This window comes from Procambarus clarkii, chromosome 14 (genome assembly GCF_040958095.1).
Source record: "Procambarus clarkii isolate CNS0578487 chromosome 14, FALCON_Pclarkii_2.0, whole genome shotgun sequence".
In the NCBI taxonomy this organism is placed as follows: Eukaryota; Metazoa; Arthropoda; class Malacostraca; order Decapoda; family Cambaridae; genus Procambarus; species Procambarus clarkii.
This window is the reverse complement of record NC_091163.1, coordinates 4,045,945-4,068,923: the sequence shown is the minus strand read 5'-3', so window position 1 is coordinate 4,068,923 and position 22,979 is coordinate 4,045,945. Positions and strand designations below refer to the sequence as shown.

At 37.8% G+C, this 22,979-nt stretch overlaps 1 protein-coding gene across 8 annotated transcripts in view; it reads left to right on the top strand.

Moving 5' to 3' along the window:
• LOC123772569 (centrosomal protein of 192 kDa) overlaps positions 1–22,979 on the top strand; it is a 63,110-nt gene that overhangs the window by 20,497 nt on the left and 19,634 nt on the right. For all 8 annotated transcript variants that reach the window (XM_045765831.2, XM_045765823.2, XM_069324255.1 and 5 more), the window contains 12 exons: positions 308–1,726; positions 1,970–2,103; positions 4,264–4,503; positions 7,155–7,286; positions 11,335–11,506; positions 12,756–12,853; positions 14,922–15,178; positions 15,544–15,766; positions 16,043–16,207; positions 17,632–17,799; positions 20,249–20,417; positions 22,247–22,442. In XM_045765831.2, the coding sequence (XP_045621787.2) occupies positions 308–1,726; positions 1,970–2,103; positions 4,264–4,503; positions 7,155–7,286; positions 11,335–11,506; positions 12,756–12,853; positions 14,922–15,178; positions 15,544–15,766; positions 16,043–16,207; positions 17,632–17,799; positions 20,249–20,417; positions 22,247–22,442 (3,373 nt within the window). The remainder of the gene's footprint in view (positions 1–307; positions 1,727–1,969; positions 2,104–4,263; positions 4,504–7,154; positions 7,287–11,334; positions 11,507–12,755; positions 12,854–14,921; positions 15,179–15,543; positions 15,767–16,042; positions 16,208–17,631; positions 17,800–20,248; positions 20,418–22,246; positions 22,443–22,979) is intronic.

Sequence of the window (22,979 nt, the reverse complement as noted above, 5' to 3'; positions counted from 1 at the left end):
GCCCTTATCAGGTTGTGTTAATTTCTAAGTTTGTATTAATTTCTGTGTATGTGTGTAAAGTGGATATTATGTAAAGAAATATATAATTTCTTATGTAATAATATATTACTTGTGAATAATTTTTAATACAAACATTTACAGTAAATGTAATATTGTGCTTAGTAGTTGGTCTTGGTGTATTTTGGGTTAAGTACAGTATACTTTTAAATTTAAATAGCATAATCTTTCATGTTTGAGTTCATACAGAAGACTGTAATTCACACAAAAATGGTACATGTGTTACTTATAGTTAAATTTTTACCTTCAGATGCAGATGAGGAGCAAAAAACAATGACAGTTGACTCTAACGATACCCAACGATTATCTGAAAGTTCCGATTCAGACAGTTGTTGTGCCCCCGAGCTTGATGATGGTTCACCAGAGGAAGCACTTCCACCAAACTCGCAGAAAAAAAATAATTTGAGTGCTCCTAGTTCCGTTAAATTAGGCCACCCTAAAGATATTAGCAAAGTTGCTAATATTAAGCCTTCTAAGGATCTGATGGGATCATACCTCAGTGAGCCTCTGTTTAAAGTACCAGAGAAACCTGCCCAAGAGAAGGATAATGTTGGGAAATTACCACTTTCGGAGAAATCTCAAAATTTTGAAGAAACCTTGAATAACATTAATGATTTTCCAAGTGCAGAGATGATCAGTTCCTTAATGTCAGATGCACTTGCGAGTCAAAATCCTCAAGAATTAATTGACAGAATTATAATGATGACACAGCAGAAGTCAGCCATGCATAAAACTTTAGATGAAACTGACCTTGATATGAGTAAAGATGTCCTTGAGTTAAGGAGGCAGAGAGAGGCAATGCAATCAAAGCCACAAGCAAAAACTGTCCAAAAAGCTGACGGAGCTTCACTTGGCAAAGAGAACATTGGGAAGGAGATAACCCAAAAACTTGGAAAGAATTTGGACAAAAAAGCATCACAGCTGCCACCGAGTGGTAGCACACTAAAACCAAGTGTTGGTGTATCACACAAACACATGGAGAGACTGAAAGTAAGCAAGGGTAACTCAGCCCCTGGAGAAGCAACACAATCTCTTAAAACAAATTTTAATAGCAATTACGCTAGTGAAAACACTACCATTGATGAGTCTATTCAAATGGCTCGGTATAAATCCACAATTCTAGAGGAAACGCACAAATTGCACCTGCCTAGTTTTCACGATGATAATAGCAATGGAATTGATTCATCAACACCATGTGTTGCCTGGACTAAATCAAGATCTAAAATATCTCCAAGTAGCTCACTTCGTTCCAGATCTGAGGGCGAGACAGTCGTTGAGAACTATAGATTAGGAACCGATTTAATAAATCCAAGAACATCATCTGAAAGCTCTGCCAAGGGCCCAGTGGCCTTAAGCCAGAATAAAGATGCACCACAATTTAGTCTTGGGCCATTAAGGACCACAGTTAAGAAAAGTTCATTAGGAATTCAAGAACCGTCGAGTAGTCACACTTCTGAAAGTGTTGCGATTTCAGTACCTTCGGCGACAAGTAGAAGGGATTTGCCGCCTAATACAGTTGCTGCGACTGCAGTACGATCTACAAGTTTTCCTGCAGGGCTGCAGTCGATAGGTATGGCAGGTGGTACTCCAGTGACATTAACTCAGGCTACTAATTACAATCAAGAAACAAGGAAGTACCACTCTCAAGAGAATGTAACTCAACAAACAGGTAAGAGTTCTTGTTTGTAAGAAAATGTAATTAAAAAGTTGATTTTGGTAATTAGTTTTAATAATAGTAATGTAGGCCTACTGTAATTAAACTGTTGAAGACATTTTAATAATATATGTACAACTTATTTAATGATGGTTGAGGCTTTGAAGATTGAAATACTGCTGTATCATTAACAGAATGAATTTGATATTGCTTTAGTTATGAATTTTTAGTCTAATATAAATAATCTGATAACTACAGCTGCAGGTGAATTGAATCTTCCCCAGCGAGTAGTCTTCCCCAATGTTTGTGTGATTGGAATTGCTTCAGATGTGCGTATCAGTTTCCACAATCCATCGCCACGCTGGGTCCAGGTGTCCCTCAAACTGGTGCAGGTAAGTCGTTTCAAGGCTGGCCCTCGGTAGCTCTCGGGAGCATTGGTTATGATATCGCAGAGGCATCCATGAAACTACCAGGCCTCTAAACCTGCATAGGCCTGCCAAACACCAGGAGCAGACTTTAGTGTGCTCATAGAGATGGGAGTATCAAGAGGTCAATTCAAACTGATTAAAAGTGCCAAGAAACTACTGTATTTGCTGCCAGATAGGATGCATGGTTATGGGTTATGGTTCACCACCAACTGTGTATATTTACATGCAAAATACTGAATGCTTTTCCTACACAGCCATTTGAAAATAAAATTCAGTAAATGCATGGGCCAAACATGGAAATTGTGTTAAAAAAAAAAGTCCTTGTAAATAGAGGCATCTTATATGCCAGAAAATACAATAATGTTTGAATGTGCTTATGAGGGCTGTTCAGAGGAAGGGTTAGTATTAGTGTATACCAGTACTTGCCTGATAGCAGCTATAGAGGAAGAGAGGTCCTCTATAGCTGCTCTTTGTGGAGCACCTTTGTGGAGATGGTGCTCTTTGTGCCCTACCTACCCTTTTGGTGCCCTTGGTATTTTATTTTAGCTTGCCCAACATAAAAGTTGTCACTGTGGTTATTCAATATACTGTATAGACAAGATAATGAGCACAAGAGAGGGCTGTAAATATAGTGTATTGGCCTATTATGAGTATTTGGAGATCTGTTTCCAGGAATTCTTTAAGCAGAGTATGGGAGAAAGCTATTTAGACAAGTGGAAAATTGTATTGATGTGCGAGGGACTATTATTAAGCAAATGGGGAGAAAATTAAAGTTAAATGGGTGGAGAGAAAAGGAAATTGTGTGAAATAATTGTGAATGGTTGAAGTGCTGGAGGTGGTTGATCAGTGATGGATCCTAGGGATACCTGGGATGAGAGTGCTAAAAGAGGTATTTGTACAATTGAAGCAGTGTATGAGGTGAGCCAGGAAAACCAAAGATAAAAAATACATGCAGCCAAAGGTCTGCACGAAGCATTAGTGGCACCAACTTTAGTCATGAGACGTGTGGCATGAATGTGAATACAGTAATCAAAATGAGAAATTGACACTCCGAGCAGCATGTTGGGTATTAGATTAACACAGTAGATAAAGGAAAGAAGGGAAAATGCCACGGAGTGATGTGGGGTGTAAAAGTCAATAAACTGCAAGATTAAGAAGAGTATACTCTACTGAGATGGTTTGGGCATGTTAAACAAATGGATGATGATTGACTGGTGAAGTGTGAATTAGAGCGAATTTGAGAATAAAAGAGGAAGGGCAGGAAGGAGGTGGGGTGAACATGGCAGGTCGGCCGAGCGGACAGCACACTGAACTTGTGATCCTGTGGTCCTGGGTTCAATCCCAGGCGCCGGCGAGAAACAATGGGCAGAGTTTCTTTCACCCTATGCCCCTGTTACCTAGCAGTAAAATAGGTACCTGGGAGTTAGTCAGCTGTCACGGGCTGCTTCCTAGGGGTGGAGGCCTGGTTGAGGACTGGGCCGCGGAGACACTAAAAAAAGCCCCGAAATCATCTCAAGATATGTGTCAGGAAGTGGGGAGGGAGTGAACAACATACAGGATGGTAGTGGAAATAGTTTGTAGGTAAGAAGTAAATGTATTTGCATGTAATGTATGAAACAATTCACAAGAAGCACTGCACACTTGGTCTTAATAAGTGGTGGGGATGCTGCTGTAGAGCTTGAGCTTGTTTATTCATTTATACTGTATTGTATTTGTTGTATGACATGATAAACAACACACTTTAAGGTTTTATTTAGTATCTGTAACCTATATTACTTGTCATTTTCTTTTGGTTGATGCCCTGCCAGCTCCATGAATGTCTGGAACAGGATAGTGATTTAATTAATGCATGATTGTGATGATTCTGTGATGCTAGATAGCATGGAAGAAATGGGGAATGAACAAGTCTCTGTTCGAGAATCATGAATCCTCTTTCCATTCGTTTATCTTGTATACTGTATCTTCTAAGTTATTGCTTCTCCACCTGTGGAACATGTAATGATATAATTGGTGGTTTTGATACCCAATAGTTTCAGGTCTTAAATTTCATTCAGTTCAGAAGAAATAAAAATATTAGTATTATAATAATTCTCAGCCTGCAAAATTAATATTTTTTTCTTTCAGGAAACTATTGATAGCTGCCCTACTACTGTTTCAGCATTGTTATTTAAGCCATCTTATTTTGTGGAACCACGAAATAGATGTGAAATCAAGCTGGGTGTTTGCTCCCAGTTTAAAGGGCTCTTGGAGGCTATCTTTGAAGTTAGAGTGTCAGATCTTGCCAAGGGTTCTGGCACATATGCAGCTGCTTCACAAATCTCTCTTCACACAATTATTGTCTCTGCTAATATTAATGAGCCAAATGTAAGTACCTGTATCAAGTGATGTTTACAAGTATAATGCAGTCCATAATAGCGTGGGTATTAACATTTCTTTCACTTGGATCAGTGGAGTTGTGAACTCTGCCCGCACAATGTGTGACCATTGTCCACCCAACCAGATGCTCAAAATAAAGAAGGATCTCAGAAGTACCTAACTGATACCCAGTGGAGACTAAACCTTGGATCACCACTAGGGTATTTGATGGTAATGTATATGGCATGAATGAAGGGTTGGATTTTCTCTAGATACTTTAGTGAGGCTCCAGGGAAGGGTTAAAATGTCAGTTGGCCTGCGCACACACTGCAGCCTGCACACATTGTGTAGGCAGAGTTCAGATCTCTGATGATCCAAGTGAATGAAATGGTTATAGTTATTGTGATAACATTTGATCAGAGAATAATTTTATTTGAAGGGGGGTGTCAATAAAATTGGGGGTGTTATTTGAACAGCTCTTAGTTTGATAGCTTTTCTTAGCTATACAATATTTCTTGCATTATTAAGCACAGGTACAACATGTGAATGTCTTGTGTATTCACCTTTTTATATATTAATCATCTTAATAGATTGTTCCATGTGATCGAGTAAACTACAACACATCCTTCTTGCATTCAATTCTTTATAAACATCTTTAGACTAAAATACAGTAAAACCCAGTACATACTGGAACCTAGACACCAGTTAAGTTAAGACTGACTAATTTCAAATGAAAATTTTGAGTTAACAGGATCAGACTAGGATTAATGCCAGTTGATGTTTAGGCATATTAAAAGTCAAGAATATTTAGGTTTGTCTTTACAGTATATTCATGAAATGAGTAAAAACTGGCATATATAAAATTAAGATTATCTAATAGGAAGATAAAACTTGTATATAAATTTTAAAGAATCGATTCCTTTTGCATAAACACATCCAAGAACATATGATTGAAAAACTAGAGTCTAATGGCACATTTTTGTATTTTTCATGATTTACTTTATTTATACAATATTGTACTTTCTCTCGTAATACAAAATTTCATGATAACTATTGATGTAAATTTCAGGTCTTGACATTAATATAAAAAACTTTTAAATTCAATTCTGTATGTCCAAGGTAGTGCATACAGCCTTTTTATTTTGTTATTTTTTATAAATTATGCATGTGAGAGTACTGTATAGTTGTTGTTATACTGCTGCACTAGAATAGTCTTAAGAGTTAGGGATTGAGGAATGGGACCTAAAAACTGTAGCTCGTCCTCTACAATTATAACGAAGAATACGGAGATACAGTTAAACAAATGTATAGATAAACACACAAGATGCAGCTACACAAGTAGAAATACAGATATGCATAAATATTTACAAATGTAGACGATGAGTCACAATAACGTGGCTTAAGGTATGAAGACTATTTACAGATCTACAGATAGGTAAAATATATATGCATACATATAAACGCTGTATACAGAAAGGAACGTGTATTTTACTCAGGCAGATATATTAAGTAATTTGCAGTTTTGTTGGACATGTAGTACATACAGTACAGTACTTTATATAGATTTTCCAAAATTCTGTTCCAAAAATTACCATGTTTTTAAAACTTGGTCTTCAAGAGGTTAGAAATAATTTTGCAAACATACTTTACTGTGAAGGAAATGTCTCTCTTGAACTAATGGCCTGCCATTATCAAATATTGTATAGAGTGTTATAGTATTCAGAATATTTCCTCAAGGATCCTACATAAAGTCTGCACACTGATGATTTTCAGCAAGCTTTGTGCCCTCTTCATGCAGAAATTTGAGCGTACTTTTTTCACAGACAGCAAGAAACATACTATTTGTCAGGACAATGATGGGGTGGATTATCATACACTAACGCCTCACCTGCGGTGGTACTGTTTGAATGCAATTTACACTCTAGTGGGATTATGTTGTTGTTGTACCATTTTTAATGTAGGTGAAAGGGGGGTATGAGATTTTCAGTCAAATAGCTTGGCTGAAAAATGAAGAATCTATTAGAATAAAATATGTATGGTACCAAGTACTATATAATTTAAGTACTGTATTTAGACTGCCTTCAAATATTTGAAGCACTCATTAAAATGATGATGAGATCTCTTGAAATTACAATAGTTAATAAAAAATAAATTAATACAAAAATTAAGTGCAAGTTAGAATAAACCTAGTAAGAAGCTAGCAGTAATAACCATAATTAAAGAAGTCTATACTAGATTTTGTAAGGCCTGTTCATGCATTTGCTTTGTTAGCTTGTATTTGTGTGTTTGACTACAATTGTGTGTGGGGCGCTCTACTTTTGTCAATGGTTATTGGAAATTTTAATAAGTTATGGTTTTCATAAATTTCCATCTACATATTGGACGAGTTGATGGTGTGTAACATTTTTAAAGTGAACAGTGAAGTCGCAAGAACGTGATATGCTGTAACAGGGAAAGTATTGTAGCCATACGATGGGATAAAAACCCGTATCCCTGAATTTGTCAGGCATGCGCACTACCAACTGGTCAGTAGTAGTCCAGTTGGTAGTGCTTGTGCCTAAGGTGTTCTGTAGTGCAGGTTCAATACCACAGTACGGCTTTAATATTTTCTGAATCTTTAAGTAACTTGTTTTAAGCTTTCACTGGCATTTTTCACTTAGGTTGAGCTGACGTGTGACGGAGAAGATGAGCTGGACTTTGGGGTGGTACCAGAAGGCTGCAATGTGTCAAAGAAAGTAACTCTCATTAACCATTCTCCCCAGCCTCTTCCAGTAATATTGCATCTGCAACAGGTTGGTTCTGCACAATTGTAGACAATGTTTAGTTTTCTTTGTGTGTGTGTACTCACCTAGTTGTGCTTGCGGGGGTTGAGCTCTGGCTCTTTGGTCCCGCCTCTCAACCGTCAATCAACAGGTGTACAGATCCTGAGCCTATTGGGCTCCATCATATCTACACTTGAAACTGTATATGGAGTCAGCCTCCACCACATCACTTCCTAATGCATTCCATTTGTCAACCACTCTGACACTAAAAAAGTTCTTTCTAATATCTCTGTGGCTCATTTGGGCGCTCGGTTTCCACCTGTGTCCCCTTGTGCGTGTGCCCCTTGTGTTAAATAGCCTGTCTTTATCTACCCCTATCAATTCCCTTGAGAATCTTGAATGTGGTGATCATGTCCCCCCTAACCCTTCTGTCTTCCAGCGAAGTGAGGTTTAATTCCCGTAGTCTCTCCTCGTAGCTCATACCTCTCAGCTCAGGTACTAGTCTGGTGGCAAATCTTTGAACCTTTTCCAGTTTAGTCTTATCCTTGACTAGATATGGACTCCATGTTGGGGTTGCATACTCCAGGATTGGCCTGACATATGTGGTATACAAAGTTCTGAATGATTCTTTACACAAATTTCTGAATGCTGTTCGTATGTTAGCCAGCCTGGCATATGCCGCTGATGTTATCCTCTTGATATGTGCTGCAGAAGACAGGTCTGGCGTGATATCAACTCCCAAGTCTTTTTCTTTCTCCGACTCCTGAAGAATTTCCTCTCCCAGGTAATACCTTGTATTTGGCCTCCTGCTCCCTGCACCTATCTTCATTATATTACATTTGGTTGGGTTAAACACTAACAACCACTTGTTCGACCATTCCTGCAGTTTGTCTAGATCTTCTTGAAGCCTCAAACAGTCCTCTTCTCTCTTAATCCTTCTCATAATTTTGGCATCGTCCGCAAACATTGAGAGAAATGAATCTTTACCCTCCGGGAGATCATTTACATATATCAGAAACAAGATAGAAGATATATATATGTATGTATGTATGTATGTATGTTGGGATGTTGGCCGCTAGTGTGTTGCAGGAAAATGTACACAGTCTCGGGGTATTTATTTTTTAACATTGTCTTATGCATTTGTTATTGGTTAAATAAAGGCTGTGTTAAATCTTGTGTTCTTAGTAAGAGTGGTAAATTATAGTTTTAATATTTGTATTGTTCTGTACTAAATTATTTTTAAAAATTTAATCCTTTGGTTTTTTTATACAAGACAGGTCATTCTGATATTGTGGGAATTTTTTTTTGCCATTTGTGATAGATCAGTAGACTGTATAGAGAATATTTGATTAGGCTCCTACACACAATTTTGGGTTAGTTTAATTTCATTTATTAATTAAGATTTAGACTTTCCAGCGTATTGTTGAACTTGGGTTCAGATTTGATTTCAAATCAAACTTATTTAATTGATCAATGATTACTGGAACACCTAAATCATAGTTAATAATTTATAAGTTAAAGGCTTAGCTGGCAGGTAGAGTAGGCAGGCCTCACCCTGTGGTGAACAACATGGCTGCCCCATCGTGCTCCCAGTAGGTGAACTCGTAGAATCAACTTCCTCCTGCTGACAAAGTCATCATTAGATTGGAGTTCAGTTTATATTTGATTTATCCAAATTATTCTTCGTTAATATTTATGAGTATATTAAGTTGAGCTCTTGCGTAAGATGTTTGGGTTGTGTTGCCTCATAACCACGTTCATCCACCCTCTGTGCTCCACCTATACATGCATACTATGGCCGCACTCTCTATGCAACAGGATAAGACTGGGGTGTCACTTGGCTACAGCTATAGTGTGAGGAGGGCACGACCAGATTTCGTAAGAGTGGAGATCAAAACAGCAGCTGAAGTAGAGTCATTCCCCCTTTTTGGCTGCATAATGACAGCTCGTCCCGACCAAGTCTCGTGTCATTCACCAACGGCCACCTCAGCCTTCCTTCTCCCCCCCCCCACCTCCAATGTGATGGAGAATCTTTAATTATTATTTATTTATCTATCTAGTCTTAAGCTCTATCTGTTTTTGAATTTTAATTACCAATATTAATTCAGTTAGTTCTCTAAGATCTGATTAATTTCTTTGAATCGCATACTTTATAAGAAGTGATCAGAGAAGACTTCAGTCTCCTGATTGTTTATTATGGTGTGTGACATAGGAGCCAAAGCAGCATTGCCCAGCCATTGTGGGGTATAGGTGTCACCCTGTATAACTATGCACTTATAAATTGTGTATTAATTTGTTAATGGAACAGGAACAGAGTTCTCCTCTCATAAAGATTTATGTTAATATTATATAATTTGAAGTTATTATAATAAATATTTCCTATGGATATACCTGTTCAACCTTTTCATGTAATTGGAAGATATTAATTTCAAGAGTTTTCTATTTATAAATTTAAATATGAGTAGATAAAGGGGAATAGATAAAGTGGATAAAGGAAGCCTATTTATATTAAAAAAGTAGGATAAGTGGGACATAGTTGGATGCTGGACATGCATTTGAGTCAGAGCTGTATGGAAGTTGTTGCTCCTTGCATGGCTAGTTGGCAAGTGGAATACATTGAAAGAAGAGGTTGTTGAAGCCAATTCTATCCACAACTTTCAGAAAAAATGTGGTGAAACAAATCCACAAGGGCCGTGACGAGGATTCGAACCTGCGTCTGGGAGCATCCCAGACACTGCCTTAATCGACTGAGCTACGACAGGGTTAAAAGGGTTGAAACCGAAGTTCTACTGAACTTACTGGATCCCCCCTTGTGGATTTGTTCATTTGATGCATCACGTTATTGTGATCTCTGTGTGTAATGTGGTGAAAGTTTTAAAGTTGAGAGAGAGAGCATGCGAGAGAGTGAGCGTGAGAGAGAGAGAGAGCGAGAGAGCATCAGGTGTAAACAGCTAGTTGGCAGGGCATAAAGTGCTACATCTCACTCGCCCCCACAACTAGTGATAGGAAAGCATGTAAGTGCTTGATGAATCCTGCTCCTGTTAGGGTTGTAAAGTTCACTGCTAGGAGAGTTGTGCTCTGGTAGCAACGAATGCAGGAAAAAATGCACAGTGACTCGGGTTTTGATAAGTTGGATCAGGCACATTATGGGAATAAATAGGTTCTGCGAATGACAAATATAAATTACAAAAGAATATTGCTAGTGTAATGCAAAGTATTTGAAAGTTCAGAACACTTTTAAAAGCCTGGATGGGTCCTGAATGATGATATACAGATTTTGTTGGGTGCACTGTACACCAGGTATTATGAAGCAGTTTGGTGCTCAAAACGTTATGGATATTGGTGGCTTTAGGTATTGTATGTACTCTGTCTATAAATCCAACATTGTGTTTGTAAACTCATCATCTATGTACTTTTACCTGAATAAACATTTGAATTTGTCATCAGTACTGAAGTGTGGTGGGGATTATTTAGCCGTAATGCTATATAATATTGGTAATATGATGAATAGATGAGTGTGATATAGAGAATAGGATGAATGGACAAGAGCTGTATAAATTAGTAATGTGATGAATGGACAAGTTCTATATAATATAGGTAATGTGATGAATGGATGAGTATTATATAATGTCGATAATATAATGAATGGACAAGGTAAGGTAAATATAAGGAGAAAGCTCTATGCCAGTATGACTACAATATAGCATTTGGAAGGAAATGGGAGGACAAGGATCTGGGATAGGGCAAAGGGAAGGAATGGTGCCCAACCACTTGGAGCATCGGGGATTGAACACAGACCCACAAGAAGCGAGACGTGTGCTGTGTTGTCTAGTCCAAGTGTGATTGAATGAATAGATGAGTGATATATAATGTTTATAATACGGTGAGTAGACCAGTGCTATGTTGAGTAGACAAGTGCTATGTTTTATATTGATAACCTTCCATCTCTATTCCCCTTTTCTCTTCAGCCCAAGGCCTCCATACCCCATGAAAGGTGCACATTATCATTACTGTGTTTCCTTGTATTTATAATAAATATAATCATTTGGTGAAACTACTGTTGATAATTATTTTACAGGTAGCAGTAACTTCCCCAATATTTTTCTGGGATGCCAGAAAAATTGATTTTGCAAAAGTTATTTCGTCTACTCGTTTGTCACTGGAACTTCCAGCCGCCGGGGCAGAGTCTGGTCCAGTTCCACAGACAATGGATGTTTCCCTTAAAGCTCCACATCTTGATAATGTTAAAGGTAATTTAATTTTAAGAGATTTTATTACTGTATAGTGTGTGAGTATCACTAACATACTATTCTAGAGCAGTGACATTGTATACTATTACTGTACTTAACTAATTTCCATAGGTTGATCAAATAGCCGATTCTCTCTATTTGTTACTCTGTACAAAAAATTCAACTGTTTTATCTAACCAGAAATATATGAGCCCAAGCAATACACTAAACCTATTGAAGCCGATGCACAGAAAAACACCAGTATTACAACACTTTATTTTTTACTAAAAATGTAAGGTTTTAAAGAATTGGTCATTCTTATAAAAAATGTCTTAGGTTGAAAGGTTTTGATAAACCTGTGCTATATGTCTCCTTTTTTGTGGTAAGGCCTATATTAATTGTACTTACCTTGCAGTGGTTGAGCTTTAGCTGTTTGATTCTGCCTTTTAACCTTCAGTCATCTGGTTTATAGGTTTTAGAGCTTATTGTGATATGCCAAATTCACATTTGAAACTGTGGTAGTCTTCCTCTATCACTTCTTTGTGCATACCATGTGTTTGCTGCTTGTAAACTAAATTCTTTTAATGTCTGTAGCTCATTTGGGGTTCTCTCCATCCTTCTTCCCTCGTTCATTACCACCCATCCCAATCAATGTTCTTGTCTGTTCTATCAATTTACCCAACCATTTGAACTGGTTGGTAGAGTTGAGGCCTCACTTCTTGCAAGATGATGATCACTCCCTGATGGTCCAAGTGGTGGGCACCATTCCTTCTCTCTGCCATGTTCCAGATCCTTATCCTCATACTCGTTTCCAAGTGCTATATAGTTATATGAGCTTAGCGCTTTTTCTCCATAATTACCTTACCTTATCTTACCTTACCTGTCTTAACAATTTTTCTGAGAATATTTGAAGCAGTAATCATGACTTCCTTTTGAACTATCTTTCAGTAATATGATGTTCAATATCATCAGTCTTTCTTCATAACTCATACCCCTGTGTTCAGGGACTAGTCTGTTTGCATAACTGAACTTTCCTCGGCTTCATTTCGTACTTGACAAGATAAGGACTGTGCAGGCACTGCATATTTCAGGATGTTTCTGGCATGTTTGCAATGTAGGGTCCTGAATGAATCCTTATTTAGATTTCTGAAAGCAGTTTTTATATTGACCAACTTACCATACACCGCTACATACTGTTAGTGGGTAGATTGTGTGTTATAAGGTTTTGTAGGATTGTAATTAATCTAATGTGCTATTTTTTGCCCTGGAGTTGGTGAGGCTGGTGTGGTGGGAGTGAGAAGTCAGATACAGGTGGAGCTGGACACTCCCAACCATTCAACTATAATTATTGCAAGTTTTCCAGTAAAGGCAAGTGTTATTGTGTGTGTATTTACTTTTTTTTTTAATTTAGCAGTGCTTTATGAAAATGGAGATCTTTAAAATTGTTCTTGCTCCCCCATTAGTCAGACCTTTATTATGTGCATAATCCTAGTTGTTACATTTAGAAATACGAAATTCAGAGGGGCTATGTTTTAGGCTTGTGTTTTAGGCTCTATTTTTTTGTATACTCTTTGTATACAGTATAGATCTATCTGTTTCATTAGAAAAAAATTGTAAAATTAGAAATTTTGCATGCAATCAGCTCTTAGACCCCACTTTTCTAACCATTCTATTTTTCCTCTTATTATATCAACTATATATATTTCTCTTTTAACACATGCGCACACATACACCCCTAGGAAGCAGCCTGTAGCAGCTGTCTAACTTCCAGGTTCATATTTACTGCTAGGTGAACAGGGTGAAAGAAACTGCCCATTTGTTTCCCCCTATGCAGGAAATCGAACCTGGGCCATTAGGACCTAGGTTCGAGTGAGTGAGTGAGAGTAAAGAGAGAGAGAATGAGGACAGACAGGCAGGCAGGCAGGCCTGCAGAGACACAGGTCAACCAGGTCAAAGATATAGACAGGAAGACAAACAGATAACAATAACAGTCAGAGATAGAGAAGTGGGAAGAGGTGGGATTGTTTGAAGAGAGGGGGAGGTACATTGAAAAGGGGAAAGGAGACAGGTGGTGAGGGGGGAAGAGGTGAGAGGGGAGCAATGGAGAGATGGGAACACAGGGGGGATTAGGAAATAGAGAGATGAGAGAGAAGAGGGAGGTGGGGAAGAGGTTAGAGAGGGTAGAGAAAAATTTGAGCACATTTGGGTATCCCCTTCCCCAAGGAAATACATATAAATGGAAATATCTGACTGTTCTTACTGGGGAAGAGTCGGGGAGAGAGGGTAAGGGAATTGGGGAGAGGAGGAGAAAATGGGGGAAGATGAGAGAAGAGGGAAAAAGGGAGGGAAGAGGTGGTCTGTGAGAAGGGTGGAATGGGGAATGGAGAGGGGGGACAGATTATCTCGGGTACCCCTTCTAGTAAAACAAACAAAAGCAGGCGACATTATTCTGGATTATCAACAAGAATTATTCTGTAAATAAATATTACAAAATGCTTAAAGATATCCTACTTTGTGGATGCCCATTGAAATTGAAAGACGTTTATTGAGGTATAAATACACACAAAGGGATGAGGTAGCTCAAGCTATTCTCACCCTGTTCAGTACAACGTGTTCATAAATAAATACACGCATCACAATCAATCAACACATTACCGATCATTCTGAGTAATAAACATATACTGTACATTTCTTCCTTTGCACATGCAGTTTGTTACCAGGTGTACACATAAATACTTTTATTAATTTGTAAGGTGACACTTTACTTTTGCACACAATAACATCGATGACTCCTTGGTACAATGTAAATATAATATGTATTCAGTGCTGTAATATAAATACAATATAAAATACAACAATTTTATGAAAAAAATCTAATTTTGTATTGTATTTCTAATTCAGGAATACTGTACAGGTACTGTACTTGAAAGTTTACAACAGATCTAGACCCAATTAATACAGATTTGTTAAGGTTTCACTATTCATTGTTTTGATAATCCAGATAAAAATCCATTACATTGACCATCTGACATCCTATCAGTTTATTTGGGGGCCTGACAGCTGAGTGGACAGCACTTCAGATTCATAGTCCTGAGATTCTGGGTTCGATCCTCGGTGGAGGCGGAAACAAATGGGCAGAGTTTCTTTCACGCTGATGTTCCTGTTCACCTAGCAGTAAATAGGTACCTGGTAGTTAGACAGCTGCTATGGGCTGCTTCCTGGGGGTGTGTAACAAAAAGGAGGCGTGGTTGAGGACCAGGCCGTTGTTTCTTGGACTGGGATCTGTTGAAACAAGCTGCTAATGGGTAATATCTTGCCTTCTCTGTTTAATTTTCTTCCACCAGTGAAATTGGAGATTGGTGTACAGTAATGATGATGTACGACCTCTTGAATTTTCAAGGGTGCATAAATAAACTGCAATTCCCTTTTTCTTCAGGCTCACATTGGTGCAGTTCGTCTTCAGTCTTTACGCACTGCAGAGTCTTTCACTTTGGAGACAATGTCCAATGAAACTTGTACAACTACTCTTGCTCTTAAAAACTCGTCTACATTTGCCCTTCGAATCTCTCTCAAGTCAAAGGAGTATGAAGATATATTTAAGGTTCATCCTAATAACATAGTGATTCAGGCGCATTCACAAGCCGCTCCAGAGCTTGTGTTTGCACCAAGAGGACAAGCTGGCAAAATGAAAAGGTAATCCATTTGTTATTGTTATGGAGTAGATGTGCAGAACTTTTTTTTTGTTATTAGGTCTACATTCTTGGGTCTTTTAAAGGTGTGTTACATTTGATATAAATTGTACATAATTGTATTGATATGCTGCATATACACTGCATTTATTTATTTTGTTAGATGACCAAACCACACATCAGAAAATGGAAAAAATGTCATTATTTCTCCAATTTCTGACGAGTGGTTTGGTAATCATATCTTCAGCCACATTGTGACTCATCGTCTGAATATTTTGTGAGAGATGAGTGAAACACAATGGTTTGTTGTTTGTATGTTTTATCTTATTTTATATATTTTGTCGAGTCGACAATTTCTTTGTGTTTCAGTGTTGTGTTGATGCGCGTTGAACCAGAAGGAATGGAATTTGAATTGCCAATAGTGGGCATATCTAATGCGCTTCCGTCTCCAGCAGTCGTTCCTGAAAAACTTTCCGTGGCAGGTGTTCGTGAAAATCTACCAAAATCAAACCACTCCTCAGTAGCTGTAGCAAAGTCAAGTGGTGCCACAATGGTGGTAACAAAATCAAACAGTGTCCCATTGTCACAAGTGGTTAGTATTATTGTATAGTACAGTACTGTATTGTGCTGATTATTGGTCAAATGTCAATTTACCAATACTGTACCTGTATTAATATAACTTATAATGTAACCTGTACATTCTTGGTAGAATTTAGCACTTGAACTCGATATCCCAAGTTTGATTTGAAAGATACTGTGCATAGATAGATTGAATATAATTGCTGTGAATAGTTTTATGGTCATGTGTGTTCTGAATTAAATAATTACCATGTGCATGCCATTCTAATAAGCACTTTATTTTTATCAGGCTGAAAAGGACTTGGCCACGGCCCTTGAAAGTACCAAATCACGCCTTGTATTTGGCACTGTGAGCATTGGAGAAACAAGCTCGCGAAAGTTAGTGATGCGGAACAACTGCACTACCCAAGCACTCACGCTAACGTTTGGGTTCATTGGTAACCGATCCTATAAGGTACATTATTTGGTACACCTAGACTAAATACTGTGCAGTATAGTGCTGCAACATTACAATTATTACTATAAAAACATGTAGCTTCCTACATTATGTATTTATCTGCCTTTATAAGGTGTATCCCTTATAAGGTTCATCACTTATCTCATAGTTTTCATTGAATTAATATTTTATCCAAAAATATTTCCATCTCATACGATATTTAGAGAACTTGCGTGTTTATTTTTAAATTCTTGAGATTTAAGTTTTGTAATTCAATGAAGTTCCTTGATGGTTAATATATGAACAGTTTAAGCAATCTGGAGCAAGGTGAACTTGAGCAAAATTTCCAAGTAAACAGAGAGCTCTGTGGTGTATTGGCTAGAGCCATCACTCGCTATATATATACATTATATATTTGGCAATGTGGCTAAATGGCAACCTTTGGTTTTATTTATTTTATTGGTGAGGAGAGGGGGAGAAAAATACTGGAGGGGATGGAAAGGAAAGGAAATAGGAGGGAGAAGAACGGATTTTAAAGGTTCATGGAAGAATCCATAGTGATTCATCATAGTAAAAAAAATTAAACACTCGCCATAAAATTCATTACATTGTTTTATATGCTATGATGGGCTGATCTTTGGCAATGTTAATATGGCTGTATTCCACAAAGTGCTGTATTCTTTGGCAATATTGCATGTTGCTGTATTCTCTCTTGTATTAATTTTCTCCATTACTACTTACAACTCAAACTTCTAAAAGACTGATACAAATTGTTGCCAGGTATCAGTTTACTACATTTGACAAACACATAATTTTCAGAAGTTTTTTGCCTTTTAGTTTCGTCAGCATCTCATTTCTAATTTTACTTTTATCCTTAACCTATTTACATCTAACCATTTTGTTTCATTTTCCATCTATTCTTAATCTCCTATTTTGTCATTGCTATTAGTAATTATATCAAAATATGATGCATAAAACACCATCTGTGGACTATATGGGTGAATTTATTCTCATTTTTTTTTATTTAAACTTCAATCATATTTGTACACTTGTCCGAATCCCCATTTGTCCTTCCTTATTCCAGATTTTCTTAATGCTCCATCTATTTTTAACATCAGCTCCTACATCTAGATACCCTGTTTAATAATGCTTTATTCTTCCTCAATTGAATGGAACTCGTCACTTACCCTATCCAGAATCTTGCTTCACTTCTGCCATATAATCTATTGTGGGAGTATGGCTCATTGCAATCCTTCCTCTGATAGCAATTATTTAACTCTCATGTCTTTCACTTGCAACTAGTGACATTTTCAATTATTATTCTTTGCACTCCACTTGCACTTCTTTATCCCATAGCTGCACTATCATTTACATTAGTATATTTTTTGTTTACTATTCCTTATCTTTCCAATATTACAAGTTTCTTGTTTTCTCACAATCAGGTTGGTGAATTTGGCAGCAAAGAAGGCCGTAGTAGGATGGAAGTAATTCTCAATCCATGCCAAGAACTGGCCCTCTCTGTTTTCATGTGCCCCACAGAAGTTGCTCCATTAAGTGCAACACTTTTGTGCAAATATTATGGCGGTACGGGCAACATCTTAAAGTGCAAGGTAAAGTACTTGATTCATTTGGTAATGTCGTGTATTTGACTCTATTTAGACTGTAGTGCCGTCCAGCGTTAGTCCCATTTTCTATACCTCTGATTTGCTCTTGTAGTAAATGTCGTTAATTTCTATCTGGTATCTGGGAGGGCCCAGCTCAGTAGTCCCTGAATGGGTAATGAGCGGTCCTTCATTAACAGATGCAACATGATGGAAACTGCAAAACATGCAATCTTGTAGTGAGTGAGTATTGAGTTGCACTATTGTGGTTGCCACGTCTCTTCTATCTGATTCTAACTCATTCTATACAATCTGTTTCCTATTTGTCATGCTCTTGAAGCCAGTTCAGTATCTTCTTATTTTCCCCAAGATTGATTTCCAACTTTGTATCAGACCATTTAGAAAGGGAGTGTTCTAGAATCTACAGATTCACCATCACAAATAAGTAGAAGGACATAAACTACAAAAGACTTATCTAGAGCATGTCCTTCTATCTCAAACACACTACAGAAACAAATGCTTTGCGCTTGCATTCACAGACACGTGCCTCTCACACAATATAGCCAGAACACATCTGCCAAAACTCTTACAGATACTCTGACATACGGAGATAATCACTCTCAAACATGTATGAACATAGTAGTAGTAGGCATCCATCAGTCTCGGGAGACTATGGAGTTGCACTCCGGTTGTTGTTCTGGAGAGGCCTCTCCAGGGTGCAAAGCCAGGGTAGGTTGATACAGGGGAGAAGCAAGCAGCAGGTCCCCCCTCTCCATGGTGCCGAAAGTTTCCAATGGAAAGGTAAACGCCAAAACAATTGGTTCCAGTGCCATTGCAGGAACTGTCATAACAAAGTTGAAGGCAACAGCGAACTGCCCTAGAGGCTCCAACTCCAGAGATTACCTTGAGGTTGGTGACAGAAGGCACAGGGACTCCAAACCCAGAGACCACCGTGGTCAGGCAAGAACGACTCCAGCCTCCTGAAACCGCTTGGGCTGCTCGAGCCATCTGGAGGTGGATGACCGAGTCCCACACCTACGGGTTTCAGACAGAGATCATCACAGTCCCCTGTCACCCGAGGCTGGCTTCTTTCATGACCTAGCAGAAGGAAGAGCAATAATTATTAATTACAACAACAATTATTATTATAATAATATAAATTATAATATAATAATTCCTTCCAGCAGAAGGAAGAGTAATAATAATTATTAATTATTTATACTGTATTATAATAATAATTGTTGTAATTTATAATATTACTAATATTACTCTTTCTTCTGCTGGGTCATGAAGGAAGCCGGCCTCGGGTGAAAAGTGGCTGTGACAGTCTGCCTGGATCCCGTAGGTATTTCATTCTGTGTGGACACACAGATCTCTGTCTGGAACATGAATATGTAATTACTATTACATTCTGGAAAATATCTTGGTAAAAAGGAATTTTGTAATAACAAAATAATACAGGATGTAACATGATGCAGAAATGGGCACAGTGAACGCGCACCAACACTCTTATTCTCACACGAAGTGGACAAGTCCACTGGACACGCCCACATGTCCTCTCTCGTACAGTTGAATACACTATGATACAATATATACTACGTATGTCAGCATGATGCAAATATAAAATAAAATATGTATGCAACAAAAATAATATGCTAATTTCACCCTATAATTAAACTGAGGTGTGATTAATATATAATTTATGTGTATATTAATTTCATTAAGAATCTGGTAATTACCTGGTTCGTAACACCAGTAGCTTTAAATTTGCTGTTGACACATGTTAGTAACCTTAGTCATAGTTAGTGTCTGCTATGTCTTAAAAGCATCCAAGGCAAAGTTTTCTGTTATCTGACTGCTTTGCTTATATAGTACTGCATATCTAATTCTTTTAGGTGCTTCTGTAGTTATTTTTCAGTAACTACCATATCTCATAATAGTTTCCACTCTAATGCCATCTTTTACCATCCGTCTAACTCTCTTTAAGAACTGGAATCTTCTGCAAACTTTTTGCAGACCTCACTGTCATTTTCTGTAAGGACATTTCCATCATTTCTTACTCTAATAATACTTGCTCCCTTACTGCTTATTATTTTTGTTGGTTTGTGCATTAACTTTAGCTGTCCTATGGCTCAGTCCCTATGTCATTTTCACACTGCTGCTCCATCTCTCTCCTAACCCTTTGTGATAATTTCTGACCCCTTTTTTGTGCCTCCCTGTTTTCCTCAGTATACTGTTGTCTGTACAGTACTTCTTCTATGACTTTTGTTTTTGTCCCCCCCTTGCATTGTATTAGTGTATTCCAAGTACTACTTTCCTCTGAATGAATAAAGCACATGCAATATTGATAGAAAGGCTTAATTAGTGAAATCTTTACCTAGCTGACGGAAAACAGTTGCATGTACTTGCGACAGTTAAATAATGGAATAGTTCCTATTATATTTAACATTTCTTGCAGATACCATTGCAAGGGTATGGAGGAACTAGCGAGTTGGAAATACCTGATGCCTGTGATGGGAAACCTCTCATTCTTCAAGACTTGGCACCAGGCGTACCATCTCTACTCAAGACTGCATTTATTAATAAAGGAGACAGAAACATGTTTATAAAGCTTCAAGTGTTTACAGGTAATTATTTATGTAGCTTGGATTTGTAGATGGCATTACAATTTATATTTTAAAGTATCATTCAAAGCTATACATTTTGTTAGTTTGTGAAAATATGCATCTGTCAATTAAAAATTAGACATTTAAAATCATGAGTTCTTGCCTATTAATGATTATAGAGGAGTGAGGTTTATCTTTGTACCCTGCCTTGTGATCCTGGGTTCGATCCCCGGCGCCGGTGAGAAACAATGGGCAGTGTTTCCTATGCCCTATGCACCTGTTACCTAGCAGTAAAATAGGTACTGTACCTGGGTGTTAGTCAGCTGTCACGGGCTGCTTCCTGGGGGTGGAGGCCTCGTCGAGGACCGGGCTGCGGGGACACTAAAGCCCCGAAATCATCTCAAGATAGCCTCAAGATAACCTGCCATGTAAGGTTAATGCACTTTTCTGAAGGGGCCTCATGGTGGCTTCCTCAAGCTTTTTGCCGAGATGGCATCCCAGTACCGAGTCACATCTGGGGGAAAATTTTGTTTGTTGATTCTAGTGGCCTGTATTTAATCATGAGTTTATTTGGGTTCTCACACATCTTCCTTAGTTTAATTATTCAGATTGTAACTTAGTTAAATTGTTAGGCTTGTACCATTTAGGGGAAAATATATATTTACATTTGATATTGACTTAAAATTCTTACATGTTCTATTCATTACTTAGCATTACAAAATAGAATAAGATTGTTATGGAAAGTCAATATATGTAATTAAATATTATTAATAATCATTAATTTATAATGGTAAATTTTGTAGCTGGCAGGCCAGAACATGTGGATGGCAGTATGGCTGCTCTACAGCCAACTTGGGGCTGGGCTCGCTGGCTGGATACACACTTCCTGCTGGCAAATGCACTATTAGAATTATCATAATTTATAAGTTTAATAAGAGGCATAACCTCAATTATTGTTCAACTTCAAATTTGAGCTAGAAAGGCTTAGGAGCTTTCTCATCAAATTTGTGTTATCGTGAAGCGTAATCATGCTCAACTACCCCAACACTATTTTGGGACATTAACTTGGCCAAGTTAAACAGTACAGAACTAAACAGTTAGGTGTCACTTAATGAAAGTGTGAGGCGGAGATATTCTACGGGGGCTGCCCAGAATGGAGATTTATCGTCTCTTTGGTGATGTAGGCAGGAAATTTTGGTGTCTGAGCCAATAACCCTCTCAGTGTGTTCGGGAGCTAAGAAAAGTATGGCATCAGGGCACCACCTCACTCCTACTTAAGAATCAAAGAGAACTTTAGTATATTATTTAATTATTGAGAGTTCTAGGCTCTATCTGTAAATTTGAATTAAGTGTTAATTCATTTAGTTCTTTTAAGTATACGTTAGTTTCTTATAATTATATAATTTATAAAATGGGATAGGAAAAAACTTTAGTTTCCCAATTGCTTACTGCAGTGTGTAACATAGAAGTCAAGCTTCTATGTATTGAGCAGCTCGATACTCAATCCTATCCCCCTTCTATGCAATGGCAATAGATCCAACATCACCCTCACTACTTAGAGAAGCCTCAGGACCCCAAGAGGATTGAGTGGAATCGCAGGTAGCAATGCTTTTGACCATGTCACTGTATAGTGGTCTAAGACGGGTGCTTGGGAGTACCCAGAGTACAAGTTTGAGTCCTCTTCATGGTTCCTGATTTTCTCACTGATACAACACGTTAATGTGATTTCTCTGTGCATGTGCTGTTGACATTAACATACTGTGTAAGCTGTAGAATTTTGGTAATTAGTGGAACTTAATTTTAATTTTATTCTGAACTGCTTGTTAATATATATTTCAATTTTATAACAGATGATCAGTGTTCAGAGTTGATGGCTTCACGTGAGATCTCGATACAACCCCCAGAATTTATTTTGGCACCCAAAGAAAGTCGGGGAGTATTTATTTATGCCAATGGCACTGCAAATATCTTGGCCAAAACACCAGGCTGTTTGGGAGTGTTGGAGGTCATTTCAGGGGATGAAATCTTGCGACGACGTTTCAGAAGGTGAGCAGCAGTAAATTTTATTTTTGGATTTAATTGTGATGGGGACTTTTAGTTTGGGGTCGGTTAACCCTAGTGTAGTTTGCATCAGTTTACATAGAAGGGTTCACCCATTAGTACTGTACAGCTTTATTGCAATTGATGTTTTGCCATCTTTGCAAAATAATCTTTCATCATAATCATTATTATTTTTTATTATTTTTATTTGTGTACTGTTATACCTTTTCATGGTTGAGTCGTCATTTGTCCAGAAAGATGAGAAAACTGCTAATGTGTCTTCTTCTCCATTCTCACTGTGCTATTTTAATTCCAAAAGTTTCTCTAACAATTAGCTATTTTCGACTGATCTGCACTTTTCCAATTTACATACAAATGTAAAGAAGTGTACTGTATGTTAAAATGTCGAGAGGCTAACACTGGATTCCATTAAACAGTTGGCAGTGATGCAGTGACATGGTCAAAAGCATGGTCACCAGCAATCAACAGCCAATTAATGCACAACTATATTCTACCCACTTCAATGCATCGTATGGGCCAATA